Source organism: Candoia aspera, chromosome 3 (genome assembly GCF_035149785.1).
Source record: "Candoia aspera isolate rCanAsp1 chromosome 3, rCanAsp1.hap2, whole genome shotgun sequence".
Classification (NCBI taxonomy): Eukaryota; Metazoa; Chordata; class Lepidosauria; order Squamata; family Boidae; genus Candoia; species Candoia aspera.
In genome coordinates this window covers 103,044,118-103,063,399 of record NC_086155.1, presented here as the reverse complement: position 1 = coordinate 103,063,399, position 19,282 = coordinate 103,044,118, and the positions used below count along the sequence as shown (strand labels likewise).

Here is a 19,282-nt window from a genome sequence, read left to right as displayed (position 1 = left end):
TTAAAAATGGGATTTTGATGAATGGAATATATCTATAACTATATCAGATATATACACACAAAATACACACACAGGTAGTCGTTGTTTAGCAACTGCCTCATTTAATGACCATTTGCAGTTATGACAGTAATGAAAAAGTAACTTTATGACCAATCCTCATATTTACAACCCTTGCAGGTCTGTAAAGCAAAGGAAAGCTGAAGTACAATCATAAACACAGTTGTGGTTTCACATAGCAACTGCTTCACTTAATGACCAAGTTGCTGGTCCCAGTTGTGCTCACTAAATGTGGACTACCTGTGTGTGTGTGTGTATGTCTGTGTATGTATCTATGCATAAAAACCAGGAGTGGGCATTCTGTTACATAAAAAGGGATGGTTTTCATTGATCTGGCTAGTTACAGCTAAGCTCTTAAAAATTAACCTTCCTTGCCATCGTTTAAACTTTAGAATAAGTCTTTTAAATACTTTATTATCCCACTGTGTTGTAAAAGCAAACTGCTCAAATAAGCTCTTCCTACACAGGGACCAGTGCATGTTTCACTGGTGAGGAAGAAGCAAAGAGGAGGGCCAGTTTCAAAGGCAACACAGGATTATTCTCTCGTATAAAGCTGCTGACATGAAGGCAACAGGCAGCAAATGCTGCTGAGCAGCAGCTGAGGGGAACTTACAGAGTTAAGGTAGTCAGGGAGGCAGCAATTCATCCTTGGCTGCTTCAGCACTGTGTCAGGGATCAGTGCCGGCTTTGGCTGCTTTAAAGAAAAAGGATCTCAGTTTCTAATCTCTCAAGTCCTAATGCAGTCTTTGATGGATATAACATTAAGCTTCGACAATACAGCAGTCATGACTCATTAAGCCTGCACTTTTATTATCCACAGATGTAGGACCCCACTTCTGACAGTCTCCTAGGCTGATTTTTCTGATGTTGAGAACTTCAGCATCAGGAAAAAGCAGAACAGACTGTTTCAAAGGTCCGGGGTCTAGCCTTTCATCAAACTCCCAGCTCCAGGAGACATGTAGACCATTGACTGTGGCATGAGAAAGACTTCATAAGAAACTAGGAAGGGCAGAGAGACAGAAATGTTTCTCTACTTTCATTTCTCCCCTGCCAGTCTGTTGCTGACAGAGTTTTGAACATTTTAGTGCCCCTGATATAGACCACTCTGAGAGATGGTTTAGGATCGCCCTGTCCCTCTGTTACTTTACTGAGTAACTGTGTGGTTTTGAACTTGAAACTAAGGGAAGGATATCTGACCCTTGCCCCACTAACACTGTCCTCAGCAGGTGTGAACCCTACAAAAGCAGGAAGAGCTATCATAACTTGCTTTCTTCCAGTATCTAAGTTTGATGTTAAGAATGTGGCTCATCTCCCAAGATCATTAAAAGCTGCTGGCTGTGTGAAGTCAGGACATCTTTGTTCTGTGCTGCCAAAATGAGAGAATGAAAGTGTGAGGAAGAATGTCTTAGATTACATATCCTGAAAAACACTGGGATGTGTGCGTGTGAGAGAGAAGGTAGATAACAGGATGGATCAAAGCTTCAAATTTTCTTTTACTAGAAATTCATAATCATTCCCAGTTTATAATTGGAGACATAGGAACTGTCTAGAAAGCGTTTTTGCTCTGTACACACCATCAAAAAGGAGGATTTCTATTTCCAAAGCGAAAGTGTGTTTTTAAGACGGTACAGTTTGGCGTAAACTATCCATGTACATTTGCACCTGCCGTGCAGGTTGTTACAACTTTACAGAACGGTATCAAACTGGGGAAGACCATAGCTGGTGTCTGCTTATAACTGAATCATAGTAAATAGATAGGAAAAGAGAATAACAGGATTGTGAAGATGGTGTGTGTCTGAAGGAAAAGGTGCTTTTAATGCCATGTCACTCCCCCCTCCCCCCCCCCCTCTGGATTTGGCTCTCTCCCTCTTCTTGAGCAGACAAGGATAGGAAAAGTTGATATAAGAGGAATAATTTTCTTCTTAAATGCTTCTGTGTAAGGATCTCCATCACATAAAGCAACTTAAGATTCTGTGTAACTAAAGCTCACAATTAGTAAACCTTCTTAAGTAAACACCATAAAGGATGGGATGGCAATTATCTTCAGAGCTTTTCTGCAGACAAAAACAAGCCCTGTGGCTGACCTTCAACCTTTTCCCACAGAAAACTAACAAGCAAAACAGTGTCAAGGAGGAGCAAGTGATGCAGCAGGTGTTGGGCTTGACACATAGACTCAGGAGCAAATGAGGGGAAAAGGTTGTTGTTCCATATGTACTAGGAAAGAATTTATATGGCAGAAAGCAGCTACAAAAGCAGCTGCTCAGAGGTTTGTGTGACGAGTTTAGTGCCCCACTTTGCTTCTTTTTGCTATCAGTTTGGAAGGAGGTAGATGCTCTTGAGTCTTCTTTCTAGATCCAGTCATGTCTGTTGTCCTTTCTGCCAATAGGTTAGCCAGCCTGCAACACTGGCTCCCCAAAGACAATAACAACAAGTATCATATACCACCCATACTTTTTTTATATATTAAAAAAAAAACCAAATATCTGTAGCTCTTTCCCAATACTTGTTTATTTTTTAATCTAAAAAAAAAGAATGAGAGGGGGTTTTTTAAGTTGCGATTTCTTTGTCCAGAGGGCTTCCAACCAACATTAATATTTTCCTTGTTATGGTAGCACAAGTGGCACTGAATTATACTTTTAAAAAATTCAGGTTCATTAATTTTTGCTTTCACCTAGTAAAACTGCCCCTGGATTTTTGAAATGTAGTCTTGCCCACTACTCCCACAAGGTAATCTACTGATTTGAAATGGAACCCAAATGATACCAATACCTCCAAGCCTCCTGCCCTACAGTCAATGCTTTACAATAGCCTTCTTAAAATGCATGGCCTTCCAGCATTGTTTTGCTGGCTGAGGATAATGGGAGTGGTTGCCCAACACATCTGAAGAACCTTGTACTGGGGTAGACTGCATTAAAAATGCATTAATTGCACCTACCAGATATTAATATTTGTCTTCATTTAACCATCCCTGATGGTGCTGTCTGACACAGATTGCTTTGGCCTGCTCTGATAGAGTTAGCTCTCCTCTATGTCCACATAACTGATTCACAGGTATGCATACCCCATCTCATATAGATAACAACCCAGGAATTACTCTACAGTCTCAGCTGGAATGACTGCAAGCTCTGCTCTGGGAATTTCTCTTTTAAAATGGGCAGTCATTATAAAGACTGGTCCTATGAAAGGATTCCCCATTTATTGTGCTAAAGTATTTTGAGCTTTTTTTTTTAATTAATCCTGGTCCAGAGGAGGGGGACAGAAATAAGTTCCTGTTTGAGAAATAATTCAGAATGTAAAGGTCATTTCTGCTTCTGGACAGATGGCAAAAAAAAAAAAAAAGATGCTCTATAGATCTGGAGCATGTTTAACATGCTATTAGGTCGCCTTCATATTTTCTATAGAAAATATACAAATTCAATGTGAAATCCAAAACGAATCATAGAAAGTTGCAGAAGAACCTCACAAAGTGATGGAGCAATAAAGTGCAGGCGATATCTAGGGCTGATAGGTATAAAGCAATGCACCATGGAAAATAGCTTTAATTATCATTCTAATTATAGATTACACAGTATTAGGTCTGAAACTAGCTGTTATCACTCAGCACTGTGATCATAAACATATAGTGAAAACACCAGGAGAGAGTGTTTTGTTGTAGTTTAATATTAATAATCTCTCTAGAAAAGGCCATTCCTTCCTGGCAAAGTGCTGTTTCCAGAATAAAGTCCCTTGCTGATGCAACCTTGCTGACATGGTTGGGATCATGTAAAAATTCTTCCACCTGGGCAGGAGCAGCTTGTGGATAAGTATTCTTTTCACCTCTAAAAGAATGTCAAAACACACCATGTGTGCAAAAAAGAAAAGAAAAAAAGAAAAGAGTGGAGAATATTATAAAAACGGCTGATGTGTACAGGAAACATGATTATAGGCTTCCCAATGTGCTTGTTCAAAATCAGCATTTGCAGAATTAATTTTGTAGCTGCAGTAACAAATTACATTATTGAGTCTTCCTGCAGTCCTGTGCTAAATTAGCTGGAAGAAATTTCACTTAACTCTGTGGGACTTACTTCTGAAAGACATATCTTTTCTACAACAAAGTGCATTTTTATATGTGTGTGTGTGTGTGTTTGTATGTGTGCATCGCTTGCTTTCTGAGATGGGTGGCCATATAAATTAGACAAATAAATTAATACCCACACGCACACGCACACAGCCTCTAGATTAAATGTGTATGCCCTTTCAAAGTACTGTGTAAAAAGTAAGGTAATTTATAAATGCCAAGCACTGTGTAAAAAGTAAGAAAATTTATAATTGTTGCATGCTGAACAAGAACCCCAAGTCCCCCAAATATCAAGGAAACATTAGTTTTGACCAATAGCAGCCCTATGCTGAAACAGAGAGTGCTTTTAGAAATGGTTTGTATTATGTATCTGAATTCTGCTGCTCATTGAGAATTCAGTCGGCATAGGAGTATGGAAATCCAGAATGGTACATGGCAAGAAGCTGGATAGAGTATTTGAACCTAAAATATTATCTAAATTCTGTACATGTTACTTTAAAAAATATGTTTTAAAAAGATTTTATTTTATAAAAACGTGTCATAGATAAGTGTGATCTATTTAAACAATGCACATTGTTATATTTGTTTTTAAATGTTAAATTGCTTTTAATGAATAAAGGTATTATATCTGAAAGGATAATTTTCTAAAAGGAAGAAACAATCATGAATCCCCTGCACTCATCTAAGTTAGTTAATGCAACTTTTAGCTTGAAATAGTTAAGCTTTCATTATCCTAATAACAGATCAAAACCAAGATCGCCTAAAAATTAGCCAAGTGTGTCATTAGCTCAGCATTAGCTATAAAAATGTAGCAATTAAACTTGTCCTCTAGCAGTTAAGTACTAAAATTTTAATTGACTAATCCCCCAGATCATATGGCTTTTTTTTCTCTTTGTATAAGAGTAAATGCATCTTTCCGTACTAGAAAAAGAGGGATCTCTGCAAGCGTTGTGAGAGCTAGGAAAGGCAATTGTAAAATACCCAGTTAAGTATAAAAAGTCTATCATACAGTGCTGATCATGGACAGACAGCACAAATCCTTGGAAGCATGACATTTGTTCAACATTTTATAGATAGCATTTGTTGATCAAATTTTCATTAGTGCTATTTTGCATATATTGTTTAAAAAATGTTAGAACTGTTGTGATTCCAATGATTGTAAAAGGAGGGCTTAATTGTGAGGATCATTTGCTTTAAAATGACTCCTTTTAGGAAAAAAAATTAGGATATTTGACACGTCTCATCTTTAGCTGCCAGCTGCAGTTCCTCTTGCATCAAGATTGTCTCAAACCTCAGTATTCATTTTTCAAGCAAATATTCTAGTAGGTAGTTTAAATTTCTAAGAAGAAATATCAAATTAAGAGTACATCCCTACTTGGAAGGACAACAAAAAGTAGGAGCAGGATTGAGGGAGAGGGGGATCATTTAGCTGATATTATAGATATTTATCTGTTAGTTATTATTGGATAGAACTTCCAGTACTGTGAACATTTTTCCCCTTTTTATTATGTTGTTGTTATAAATCTTAGTGCATTGTGTTGTTATAAACCTTAGTGCCTAGAACTGTTCCCCCACCAACACTGCCTGGAATTAGTCCTGGAGGAAGGAGGAGAACCACTGAAGAATCGTGTCTCCCACGCCCAACCCTTAGCCCTCTCAGCCAGCCCAGAAAGTTACCATGATTGATGGTATCAAAAGCTGCTCAGAGATCAAGGAGGGCCAGGATGAATACACTGCTCCCATCCCAGGCCCACCAGAGGTCATCCACAAGTGCAACCAATGTGGTCTTAGTACCATGCCCTAACCTGAAACCTGACTATAACAGGTCCATATAATCTGCTTCCTTCAGAGTCCTTTGAAGCTGTAAGCCAACCACCCTGGCTTACTGAAAAGGGATGGTTGGAGACCGACTGAAATTTGTCTAGTACTGCTAGGTCCAGTATGACCTCTTGAGGAGAGGATGGAACACTGTCTCCTTCAAGGCACATGGAATGGAACCACTCACTTCTGCAAAGAAGCAGTAAGGTCAAAAAGTATTGGAACAGGACATTACAGGGTTTCACCTCAAAACATTTGTATGGCTTAGTATATTGAACACAAGGTCAGAATAGAAATGCAGATGGCTGCTTTGTAATGAATCAGATTATAGGCTGTTCTTGCACTGATTAATAGTGGTCTGAGTTGCCTAAGCTATGGCCTTTTCTCAAGTTTGAGCAGTGAGACTCGTCTGCACAGGGTCTTTGGGTTTCAGCATCATCTACTACAGTGGCACAGTCTGGCATTTGCTAGGGCCCTTAAGGCAAGGCAAGGCCCAGCGCTGCACTAGCACTATTTGAACAGAACTGAGGAAGGGCAGTATGACAGACCTTTTAGAAGCTTAAGAAGAAATGCTGTTGAAAGAGATGTAATATAAAATATACTAGGTTTTTTTTTAATCATCTCCTAGAATTTGTTGGTGGTCTTTTAATTTTCTGTAATGCTACCCTCTGTAAAATGGAAGGGAAAATAATATGTTAAATAAAATAATAGCTAGATGTTAGCATCAATTACAATTTAGAATTTAATTGCCAGCAGATCAAACAAAGCTTGCATCTCTCATTCACTCTCTCTCCTTCTCTCATAAAAATATTAATTTGGTTTATTGTTAATGTGTGAATAAAAGAGCATTGTGAATACAATCTGTACAAAATGTTAGAGGGAAGTGGCTAGTTCTATGCAATTCAAGGACACACCTCATGGACCTGAAGATTCAAAAGTGGGAGATAAACTGTTCTTTGGGAAAGTTTGTTTTCCATTACTAACTTTCTCATTGAACAATTTCTGATATGCTTTAAAAGAATTCTAGCTTTTTCCAGGACAGGTTTTGACAGTAAATCAGTGGCCTATGGATAACATTGTTTTCAGATGCCATAGGCCTCACCAACAAAGAGCCTTCCTAATTTATATTAGGAAGTAGTGTACAGATGCTGGAAGAGATGAACTTGATGTTTTTCTCAAAATTCAGTGGCTTAGAAACAACATGTAGGATCTAATCTTAGCTTTAGATATCCTAAAAGTCAAATGTAAGGGATAAGATGCAAGTAAAAGTTTCCTTTCCCCACTTTCTCCTTGAAGCTAAAAACACACCTCAAGAGTATTCCTAGAGTGCTACTGAACTCTGTAGATGGGTAGAGGAGGAGAGACAGGAATTTTTCTTTCCATGTACAATACTTCCTGAAGTTGATCTTTTAGGCTTCAATCCATTTTTCAGCTCTTCCTAGATGCCGATTTATGGCTAATGAAGATCTTTTTCTCCAATGAAAGGATGGACTAGATATGACAACCTAGTCTTTCTAGTCTATAAAAGATTCTTACAGTTCAGTTATGTCATCACATACTTCCGCTTCCCAAGATATACACACACGTATTCACTTATCTATGAATGGTTCATTATGATTACAGCTTATTACAGTAATAGAACCATCCCAGGAAATTTTACTGCTACCTTTTGATGAAAACAGGGAGCAAGCTGATTGCTCAGGTTCACCAAGCATATGAACATATGGCACAAAGTGGCATGGTGCCTTTACAGCAGACGATCCAACTCAGCAAGAGTGTGAAATCACCTGTTTTAACCTTGTTAGTGCACTCTTTCTCACAATAATAGGATTTGAAATCATCCATCAATTCAAGCAATAAGGGAATACTCCTGCACTGTTGGGCTTGCACTCTCTCTCTCTCTCTCTCTCACACACAGACACACAAACACACTTTTTAATGTTCAGAGAAGGTTGAAAAAAAAAACCCCTCAATAGTTCAAATACATCAGACCTTAAAAAGCCAATAATGTGGCCTATGCTTTTTACTATCTATCTATCTATCTATCTATCTATCTATCTATCTATCTATCTATCTATCTATCTATCTAAAATAATGATTACTATGGCAAGAATACAGTGAGTTTAGTTTGTGTTTAAGAAGTTTGTTTTTGTTTTCATCCTTTTTTCTTGATGTTTTGGGTGGCTTGTTTCTCCTCCCAAATGTACAGGTCCAACAAAGGTCGTGACATTAAAACAATCAAGTCCCTTCGTGTTCTACGCGTCTTGAGACCTTTGAAGACCATCAAGCGGTTGCCCAAACTCAAGGTATTGTTGACTTTGCATGTGAAATTCAGGCGATGAAAACTAGTTTTTAAAGGTTACTTTATTTAGAAGGTATCTAATATGAATAGTGAGTGGCAATCTTTGCCATGAAGAGTTGCCCTCCACGGTGGGGTAGGTTGTACCTTGTCTACCTTTTCCTTTCATGCAGACCTTCACAGTGAAGTGGATAAGAAGAAGCTGGCTTTCTCTCTGATGCTTCACAGCACAATCACCCTGCCAGCTGTTGTTTGGGTGGCTTTTGAAAACTACTGTAGTTTCATGCTCCAAACCTGCATTCAAAAGCAGACCAATGAAGTTGCATGAGCCAGCTCTGCCACTTCACTGGGTAACCCCAAGCCTCAGCCCCTCTCAGCAGCATCTGTGCAAACCCATCTGCCCAGCACCTGTTATTCAAGCTGTAGCTCACCAAACAGCTGGGCCTGTTTCAGTGACATATAATGTGGAAGGTTAGGGAAGTGCACCTTCTGCTTATTTCCCTACAGCCTCTTCCCACCATCCAGCCAAGCTCAATTCAGTATCACAGACAGACTGATGGGATAGTGATGGCAGAAGAAAGTTGTGCAGAGTTTATTTAAAATCAAATGGAGGCTGGATCCAATAGAAGAGAATATAAGTAGCTCAGTGATGAACTGTGGAGTCCTTGGTACTCTCTGAGTGTGGTTGTTTGCTTGCAGATGTTTCATTACTAAATAATTTATTTTATATAATAATAATTTTAATAATAATAATAATTTTATTACTAAGTAATAAAATGCCTGCAAGCAAACAACTACGCTCAGAGAACATCAAGGACTCCATGGAGGCTGACCCTGACACCCAGATCTATGAGTGGCATAGTGGGGCATTTTCTTGTGCACCTACTAGCAGTTCATAGGCACATGGAAGATGGGGGTTTACTGCCTAGCAGGATTTCTGCTGTATTGCTGACCTTCCCGTGTGCCCATCAGCTAATAAATTAAGCCATTTTTGTTCAAAGATTTAGGACTTTTCCTTCAGAAGAGCACTAAACCTGTTTTCAAAAATAGCCTTACAAAGATATGATAGGTACAGAGGGAGAGATGGACAGTATCACAGGAGAGCTCCCTTTCTTATCATTGTGCTGGGCAAAGCCTGGGCAGAGTTTTGACGGATGGCTAAACCTGACTCTAGCTTTGTGGTAAAGAGGAAAATGGAGATGATATAGTTTGGCCATATCTAACTTTTTAATTGGTTTTATAGTCATTTAACTCCCATGGCTTCTTTCAAAGAATCAAAGGAACTATAATTTGGGGAGTGGGGGGAGATTATAGATCCCTGGGTTAGATCCCTGCAAAACTACAGTTCCCAGGATTGCTTTGGAAAAGGAAACAGCTGTCAATCATTTAAGGCTTTTGTGTAAAGCTTTTTGTTCCAAGAAGAGATGCACTGGACAAATCCTCTTTGATAAATGGAAGAGAGTCCCTCCCATTTGCAGGCTTGGAAAAAGATACAGATTATGTTCTCACTGGACTTTGTCTCAGCACTGAAAATATTTCTTACTGCGGATGCCTTCCCTCTAGTTCAGTGTTTCTCAACCTTGGCAACTTAAAGATGTGCGGCTGGAGAATTCTGGGAGTTAGTCCATACATCTTCAAGTTGCCAAGGTTGAGAAACACTGCTCTAGTTAAAGCAGAGGTGGAAAACTCTAGGACGACATAGCACTTTCTGTCTCTGTGCTAGCCAGTCCTTGCCTACCTTTTCCTTTCATGCAGACCTGCACAGTGGTTTCTGGAGGACTGATCCAGAGAGCAAGAATAAGCCTGCATATCCATATGAAATTCCCACCATTAGTTGTTGCAGCTGACATGTATTAAACAGTACATGTGGAAACAGTCATGATTATTCAGAATGCCATACAGTATAACAGACCCAATTATTCTTACTTGTTTGGTACTTCTCATATATAAATTGTTTAATAAACAAATGAATAAATGCCTTTTATGCAGTAAAGATTTGACGAATGCCGCAACTAATTATAGCTTTGAGGCTCTTTATGTCATCTTAGATAAGAGTATTTTTGCTTACTTAAGATGAATCACACTTCATGGTTTATCCTTCTCCTTCAGGCAGTCTTTGACTGTGTTGTAACTTCTCTGAAAAATGTCTTCAACATACTCATTGTCTACAAGCTCTTCATGTTCATCTTTGCTGTTATCGCAGTCCAGCTTTTCAAGGGCAAATTCTTCTATTGTACAGACAGTTCAAAGGATACAGAGAAAGACTGTATGTAAGTACAGCATAAAGCATTTAGTCATGAATTTGCACATGGCATTATCTCATGGCCTTTCACTGTTAATATGCTATACACTATAGAAGCTCAGAGATGCTTGTAAATCCATGTTGGTTTTTTAATCATTTTCTTTTAATTTTCAACTTTATATACTTTTGCATGTTTAGTGAACTTTCTGAATATGTAGAAACTAGTATTTTATTTTTAGGTGACTCTGTGCCATTTCCCAACCAATAGGTTTATACAAATTATACAATGTATTATAATAGAAAACTATATGTAAAACTCTTGAGAGAAACATGAGTTTAAATCCTCATTTTTAGTTATTGAAAGAAGCTTCTTAATATTCCTGACCCCTTGGTTTCTATTTGTATTTAATCCTACTGTTCCTTACATTTTCTGATATCATTTAGGAAAAGAAAAAAATGGCTCTGTGGGTGCAGTGGGGACAGAGATATGAGGGCAGCTAGATTAATATCTGCTATTTCTTACCCTAAATTCTGCCTTCCTGCTCCCATGCAGTCAAGCTGATTTCTAGTATTAGAGCCAGACTGATGGAAAAGTGATATCAGAAGGAAAGATATAGGCAGATAACTTAAAATCAAAGGAGGCCGGATTCCCCCAATCAATGCTTCTCTTCCATCCTGGGAATTGTATTTTGTGTCCCTCTTAAGGCTTTTTCCTACCCTCTTTATCATGATATAACAAAAGCCTTTTATTCTCTGCCAATCTTATAGTGGAAACTATATAGACCATGAGAAAAACACGATGGAAGTAAAATGTCGACACTGGAAGCGCCATGAATTCCACTATGACAATATTATTTGGGCTTTGCTTACACTCTTCACTGTTTCTACCGGAGAAGGGTGGCCTCAGTGAGTATTTTCCTTGGTCATCTACAGCTGGGGTTTTCAAACTTTTTCAACACACAGAACCTGTTAGTTAAAAAAAAAAAAAGAAAAATCCCAGAACTCCTGATTCACAAAATGGAAGTGTCATTTTTTTCCACAGGAGAACAACGCTTTCTGCTGAACTTTAGAAAAATTGCTATGGATGTCCCTGGCTGTGTTCAATTTTTTCCACCCTTTTGGCCTTAGTCTCTCATGGAACCCCATTAGGTTCTCAGGGGTTCCACAAAACAGATTGAAAAACACACTGCTTCTACTGTGATGTTAGAAATGAAATGTAGCTCACCCTTAAATTATTAGAATAATAAGAGAACTATTGGGTGTACTTCTGTTTTAATGATAAAAATGTGTGCAATTTTTTTCCAAGGCAAATAAATATATTTTTATCGTGATATAAAGGCAGATTTCTGAGTCACATTGTCTTTTCATGCAAAGTTCTCCTACTGTTGTCTGAAGAGATTTCCTCACACAGAGAAAGAAGGGCTTCCTGAGGCATCTGCTGGTGGGAAAAACTCTTCTAAAGCAAATTCAGAGCTAATGTATACATTCAGAATAATCATAGATTACTTTCCGTGAACAATTCAATGGGAGGGAGGTGATGAGGGTGCTTACATTTGACTCTTTCATTAAATTGGCTTATCAGGAGCTAAACGGCCTTCAGTCATTTTTTTTGTCATTTTTTGTGCATTTCACTCTACTTTTGATATGTAGATTAGCTATGGGATCAGGACACACACGCTTTTTTGTACAGTGCTTCAATAAAACTAAGTTGATGAAAATATCAAGGAGCTGTTATTATATGATTTTCACTCTCTTTCTTTTTCTTTTACTCACTTTGTCCCCAGAGTTCTACAACATTCAGTAGATGTGACTGAGGAAGACCGTGGCCCCAGTCGTAGCAACCGCATGGAGATGTCTATTTTTTATGTGGTTTACTTTGTAGTCTTCCCTTTCTTTTTTGTTAACATCTTTGTGGCTCTCATCATCATCACTTTCCAGGAGCAAGGAGATAAAATGATGGAAGAGTGCAGTCTTGAGAAGAATGAGGTAATAAGAATTAACTAGAGCTTAATTTAGAGAGCCAGTTTGGTGTAGTGGTCAAGGCATCCAGCTAGAAACCAGGAGACTGTGAGTTCTAGTCCTGCCTTAGGCACAAAGCCAGCTGGATGACCTTGAGCCAGTCATTTTCTCTCAGCCCTAGGAAGGAGGCAAGGGCAAACCACTTCTAAAAAACCTTGGTAATTATACTGCAGGGACTTGTCCAGGCAGTCTCTGAGAATCAAACACAATTGAACGGATTAAAAGAGAGAGAGAGAGAGAGAGAAGAGAGCTTAATTTAACCCAGTGCATTACTGGGTCTGCTTAGGGATAGATTTAACTCTGGGTGTTAGCTGGGTGAGTTAACTTTTTTCTCATATTAACTTCTCCATTGGCTTATTTAAGCATGTTGTGGGCACATGGACAAATGCCTTCTATTTTATGAGTGTCCTGTTTCCTGAAATCCTAAAAATAAATAGGCTTTTATTTATTATCCTGGATTTAAAGAAAAAAAAATGTTGAAGGAGGAGTTGAAAGCAGAATGAAAGTCACCATATTTTCCACATTAAATAAAACAAATGAAGTTTTCTTTCAGCAATAACTATAAATCGTTCCTTCTCTTGTGTTCCTTGTTTGTTCAGATGATGACGCATTAAAAGATGGATGTTGCTCTACTTTTTTTATAAAGATCTTAGTCACCACACAATCGCATATTATTGGCAATAATCATAATAATATGCAAGCCATATTACTGATCTCCTTTTTCTTCCTCCAGAGAGCCTGCATTGATTTTGCTATCAGTGCCAAACCCCTCACCCGCTACATGCCTCAAAACCGACACACCTTTCAGTACCGAGTTTGGCACTTTGTGGTCTCTCCGTCATTTGAATACACCATTATGGCTATGATAGCTCTTAACACTGTGGTTCTGATGATGAAGGTGAGGTGAATAGATGTGATATTTAAGGCAGTCTGACAGTTGCAATTGCAATTCAAGTCGATATCATTTTTTAAAATGCAATTATTACAGGTTGCTAGCTAGCTGTAAACAAAGCATCTGAGAATGTTGAATGAATGAAGCTGCCTGTGAGTGAATATTGCCCAGTATTCTCTAAAATGATTGAAACAATTCTTTATGATCTCATGGGCAAGGGGAGGTGTTCCTTCTCAAGTCAAGTGCTTTCAGCTAAAAATTCCAGGGAAAGAAGCTTTCTGAATGCAACTTTAAGAACTGGTGTTGGTGTCTCAGTTTGCTTCCTTTTCTATTTGCCCTTTTGAATCGTAAGCCTCAAAGCAGGGACTTTTATTGATTTTATCTGAATTGCTCTATGAGTTTTTTTCAGGTGAAGTATAGGATGAAAATGCTTTAAATATATACAAGCACAAAGCATGTACTCTATCACTAAGTGATGTCTCCTCATTACTTGGGAACTGTAATTAGAAGCCATTTCATGTATTACATGTTAGAAATGCATCTAAAGGGATTAAAACCACACATTTTACACTTAAATATATATATTGTGGCTGTCTTTGAGACCATCTTCTCCCTGTGGATTAATGGGTGATCAGAAAGGGTAGGCTTGCTCTTGATCCCTTCTCTTAAGGATTATCATCTTCAGGAGCCATGGAGTTGCACCTTCTCAGCTGTAGATCCCCCTCCTTGACTTCACTTCCTGAAATCAGAGTAACTGCTCCAGAAAGCCACCAAACCCTCATTTTTTTAAAGACAGTCCTCTCAGTATAGTGGATATGAATAGCAAATCCCAATTTTATTAGTCATGTTTAGAGCTTTGAGTGCTCCTTAGACACCAGAATGTTTCATATTTTTAGTTGTAATTTCCAATGGTTGTTTTATTTTAATACCTTCTTACTGAAAGAGGCAAATGTAAGCCATTCAAAGTCCTTTTCGATTGGAGTGGCATATAAACCCTAGTAAATAAATAAATATGTTGGAAGTTAATATGACCAAATTTTTTTTTGCAAATGAGTATTACAGAAATGTATACACATACATGACAGCAAGCCATAATTGACTATAGTTCTGTGTCTACTATAAGGTTGCTGGCAAAGCTGTTTTTGCTGCCATATAATGTGCAAAATGTTTCTGTAAAATTTTTGTCATTTTCCAGTCTGTTTCAGAATCAGGTTTCTATAGTGTTGCTGTTTTAAAAATTGTCAACCTGCCAACCCTCATTGCCCAGTCACTTCTTATAGATCATTCTGAGCTCTGTAATGAATATTAAAATATTCTACTGGATGAGAACGTTGTATCAAACTATTTTTAGCCAGTATGTATACTGTGTTGTCATTCATGCAGATGATCATAATTAAAGAACAACTTTAAAAAGCAATAATCCATTCCTGTCCTCCCTGCTAATTTTTCTTTATCCTTTCTCCATTATGGGGAGCTAACTATTAAAATTGTGGTTTTCAGTACCAATCTCTTCAGGGTGTTTGGAGCTATTTCTTTTTAGGGATAACTGTAGTTAGCATCCATCTCACCTCTGAGGATGTACAAATTTTACAGATGTAGGCAAGCCTCCAGGATTCTTATATTAGCCTAACTGAAATTCAGAGTATTATGACTCCTCTTTCTTTTTTCTTTGGCAGTACTATTCTGCTCCGTACACATACGAATTGGCTCTGAAGTACCTGAATATTGCTTTTACAATGGTTTTCTCATTGGAATGTGTCTTGAAAATCATAGCTTTTGGTTTCCTGGTAAGTTAAATGTATTTACCATTAGGCATTAAAACTCTGATTACAGGCACTCTAGTTTGCGCGCACTAAGTATGCTTAGGGACCCGTTCCGTTAGGCAGAACAGGAAATGCTATCCATGCACATTCCAAGTTGAAGTAGTTGATATCCATTGTTCTTGATTGGGGGAGACAGTCTCCATGGTAGAAAACCTCACAAGTGCCTCTTAATAATAGTTAATTAAATAACAACATGAAACCCCAGATCAGACAAAGAGTTTTAACTTTAAAACACCAAGACAAGTTTCAAAGGACATGTATTATGCTTCTTAAAGAAGCAAGTAGTAGAAGTTAGACAAATAATTGGATGTGAGAAGGAAGAGAAACAGCCAGCAGGTTCTTAGCATTTTTTTCAAGAACAAAAAGATAAAAAAGGGGGGGATTTATTCCAACCTCCGTTGAGCTGCAGATTATGTTTTGTGCCAGTGAGCAAAGTAATTCTTTTTTCTCCAGCTACTGAGCCTGAAATACCATCTTTGATCAAACTAATGGCTAATCTAGCCTGTTATCATTTCTCCAACATGTTCACTTTCCCAATAATTTGGAAGAAGAATGCAACATAAATGGATATTGTGTGCCTTCATGAATTCCTTACTCCTGGATGATAAATTCTGCAGTTGAAGTCCTCACATCTTAGTTGCCAAGGTTGAGAAACACTGGTCTAGTGCAATCTAATGCAGTGAAGTTAAAACTACTGTAATGCATTAGATTGACTTCGACCTTATAACAAAATCCAGGAGGACGTATCCATATCACTTTTGTAGGCTAATTAATGATACAAAGTGTATGGAGCCAGAATTTTCCCTGGTTTGCAGGGAGGGAGAACTAGGAAGTTTTTAAAAATATTTAAGATTATTTTGGGACATATGCTAAAGTTTATCTGAGTTACCTGACTGAAAATGGCAGTAGGCTATACCTTCAATTTTTTATCATTATAGTTGGCATAAGCTCTGAGGACATCAAAAGAGGTAGCTTGGGAGCCCTGAGGCCTCAAGACCAGACCACCAAAACATAGGCTGTCCTTATTCTTTGTGTACATGGATATAGTCTGAGCGGTGGCAGATTTTCAATGGGATATCGTTATCAATGCTTAAATTATAGGTTAATCTGCACCCTTCTTCTCCTTCCTCTCTTCTTTCTGCAGAATTATTTCCGTGATACCTGGAACATATTTGATTTCATCACCGTGATTGGCAGCATTACAGAAATTATCCTGACGGATAGTAAGGTGAAGCTCTTTCTCCATTACCCTCCTTTGGAGGTAGATCAAGACTGAAAACTGGATGTGATGTTTCTTTTTTACTTTTTCATTTTACTGTTTCCTCCTTCTCTCTGGCATTTTGTTAAGCCGACAGTTACCAGCAGCTTCAACATGAGCTTTCTGAAGTTGTTCCGGGCTGCCCGTCTCATCAAACTGCTTCGCCAAGGGTATACCATTCGAATTCTGCTCTGGACCTTTGTGCAGTCATTCAAGGTAAAAGCTGAACTCCTGTCTTCCTCCCAAGGTCAGTGGATTGCTTAGGACAATGAATAACATCAACCATTGCATACACAATTTCAGGGCACATCCAAGCAGATATATTAGCCAATTATTGATGCCTAAGATCAAACCATCAATCATCCACAAAAACACATACTGGAGGAGGAGCAAGCCCTAATCCACACAAACTGATAGGAGAAAGTGATAGCAATATACTCAAACTTTCTTCCTCCCTACCTATAGAAATAACTGTCTCTTCAAGTTTCACAGATGAGCTGTGGGAATTTTGCGAGATCTCCTTTAAGAAAGATTAGATGCTTTAGCTATCTGGCATAAAAACATAAGAAGAGCTGTGGTGCACTAGACTAAAACTCTAACCTGTCCAGCATCCTTTATGTCACAAGCAAGACATATCTAACAAGGCCCAAATGCTTTCAGAAGAGTGCATATGGTATATTATTCCGGGGGAGAGGTAGCCTGCTTTAAAAGATTTTCCCCACTTCTCAGATATCTCTAATCACTAGGGCTGTGCAATGCTCCTGATTCAGTTTGGAAATGGTGCTTCAGGACATGCAACAGTTGCGTGATTCTGGAAACAGGCATGGCTACTTTGATGAGTCACAGACAGGTGCTGCTCAGTTCACACTCCCACACATTTCAAACACCTCTTCCAGACTGAATCTAATGCCCTATTAATTGCCTATCTTATACCGCAAGCCCAGGGGGATGCAGTTTTTCACTTAGTACCACATCCCCCTCTGCACGTTAATTTGCTTCCATGTGGCTGTAAGAGTTTGGAGTCTTTATCACTTGATTTGATTATTAAAAATAGTATTCATTGTTCCATGATGTCCTTAGCCTCTTACATCACAGCAAACAATACATCCTTGCCACATTTTTCCTCCCTCCTATGCACCAAAGTATGCTACAATTATTGAGATTAGATTTTTTTAAAAATATAAAATGAGAAGTGTTTAATATTATTAATTTTTAGCTTTTCTGTATTTAGCATATAATATTATTTCATAAACTTCCATAACCTGTACTCTCCAAATGTGCATCATTCATCCATAAATAAAGCAAGTCTCCCTTGAGACACATACAAGTAGATTCTTGGCAGCAGTATGAAAGTAATTTGCCAGTGACTTCTTCCAGCATGCTTTTTTTCATCCTCCCAGCCTAGCTTACAGCTGTGGGATTTCCCGATGGTTCCCCATCTAAGTAATCCTTCTTAGCTTTTTGGAAATTACAAGATTGGCTAGGTGCTGCCACCTGTTGAGGGCATCTTTTTTCCATACTGGCTAATAATTGTGTGGAGGTGACATCTAGGTGGGGTTCAAGTTAATCAAACAACTGTACAAGCTGGCATAGTTCAACACAATTGTTCATCAGAATTCAACAGACAAGGCACTTAGGACCAGGAATTTAGACCGCAGAAATAACAAACTCATAAATTATATACATATACGTATACATATACATATACATCAGTATATATGTATGTATGTGTGTGTGTATATATACACACACATACACACTATGTGTGTGTGTATGTGTGTGTGTGTGTATGTATGTATATATGTGTGTGTGTGTATGCATGTATGTCTATGTGTATGTCTATGTATATATGTATATGTATATATAGGCCAATAAGATTACATGCAATGCATTCCTTACAAAGCTAGTGTCCTGCCTACAATATTATAACCACAAGGAAGGATATTATTATCAAAAGGTCATGGCTCACTATAAACAAAAAATATGCTTTGAGGAAAGGTTGATGGCAAGGCTTCCAGTCATCAGGGAGAAGTAAACAATGATCCGAACCATCATTAGTGGTGAAGCAAGCAGGTGCTGCTCAGTTATTGGTCTTTCTTTAGATTTGTGCAGTTTGTTTTGCTTCTTTCTTGGTATCTAACTTGCCCCTTCCTTTTTCACTCCTGATGTTATACTCCTCTGTCTCCCATATGTATGATTGCATCTTCCTTCACATCTCCAATTTATTTTATTCCTTCCTGTACTTGGGTGCTTCTCAGAGTCAAACAAAATCTTATGATACACAATATTCAAAACATGTCTAAACATTTGTGCAGAAGTGGGCAACGTTTTGTGGCTGACGGCCTCACTAAGCATTTTGGGATCTGAGGCCTGCAAATGTACATGGCCATACTGTATTCATGGAGCAGGGTTGTATGAGGGTTATCTTGTTTTTTTAACTGTGATAGAAGACCTGAAAGATCAGGTTAGGGACAGATGGAGAAAATCTATCTATGTGGTCGCTAAGAGTTGACAATGACTTGATGGCACATAATCAATCAATCAATGTATATTTGAGGTTAGAACTATAGTTACCATGATTTCTATTTCGAAATGGAAGGAATCCATGCTGTCAGTTTTCAGTAATCATGAAAGTTGTCATTCTGGGTGTGGTGTAGGAGGGTGGGGGTAAAGTATATTATTGTTTGTTAGCACCTAAGTCTTCTCTTTTATTTTGTGTGCTTCCTCACACATAGCAGAAAAATACATTTAGTACCTTGACTCCCTCTGTATTTTCCTAGTTTTTATTACCTCCCATTGGTCAGTTGCATGCTTGTT

At 38.2% G+C, this 19,282-nt stretch overlaps 1 protein-coding gene across 1 annotated transcript in view; it reads left to right on the top strand.

Annotated features, from left to right (window-relative positions):
* Positions 1 to 19,282, top strand: part of CACNA1E (calcium voltage-gated channel subunit alpha1 E) — a 260,398-nt gene that overhangs the window by 200,725 nt on the left and 40,391 nt on the right. Inside the window, exons 27-34 of the mRNA XM_063298452.1 lie at positions 8,142 to 8,238; positions 10,341 to 10,501; positions 11,242 to 11,379; positions 12,258 to 12,459; positions 13,226 to 13,390; positions 15,061 to 15,171; positions 16,352 to 16,435; positions 16,556 to 16,681. Coding sequence (XP_063154522.1) covers positions 8,142 to 8,238; positions 10,341 to 10,501; positions 11,242 to 11,379; positions 12,258 to 12,459; positions 13,226 to 13,390; positions 15,061 to 15,171; positions 16,352 to 16,435; positions 16,556 to 16,681 — 1,084 coding nt within the window. The remainder of the gene's footprint in view (positions 1 to 8,141; positions 8,239 to 10,340; positions 10,502 to 11,241; positions 11,380 to 12,257; positions 12,460 to 13,225; positions 13,391 to 15,060; positions 15,172 to 16,351; positions 16,436 to 16,555; positions 16,682 to 19,282) is intronic.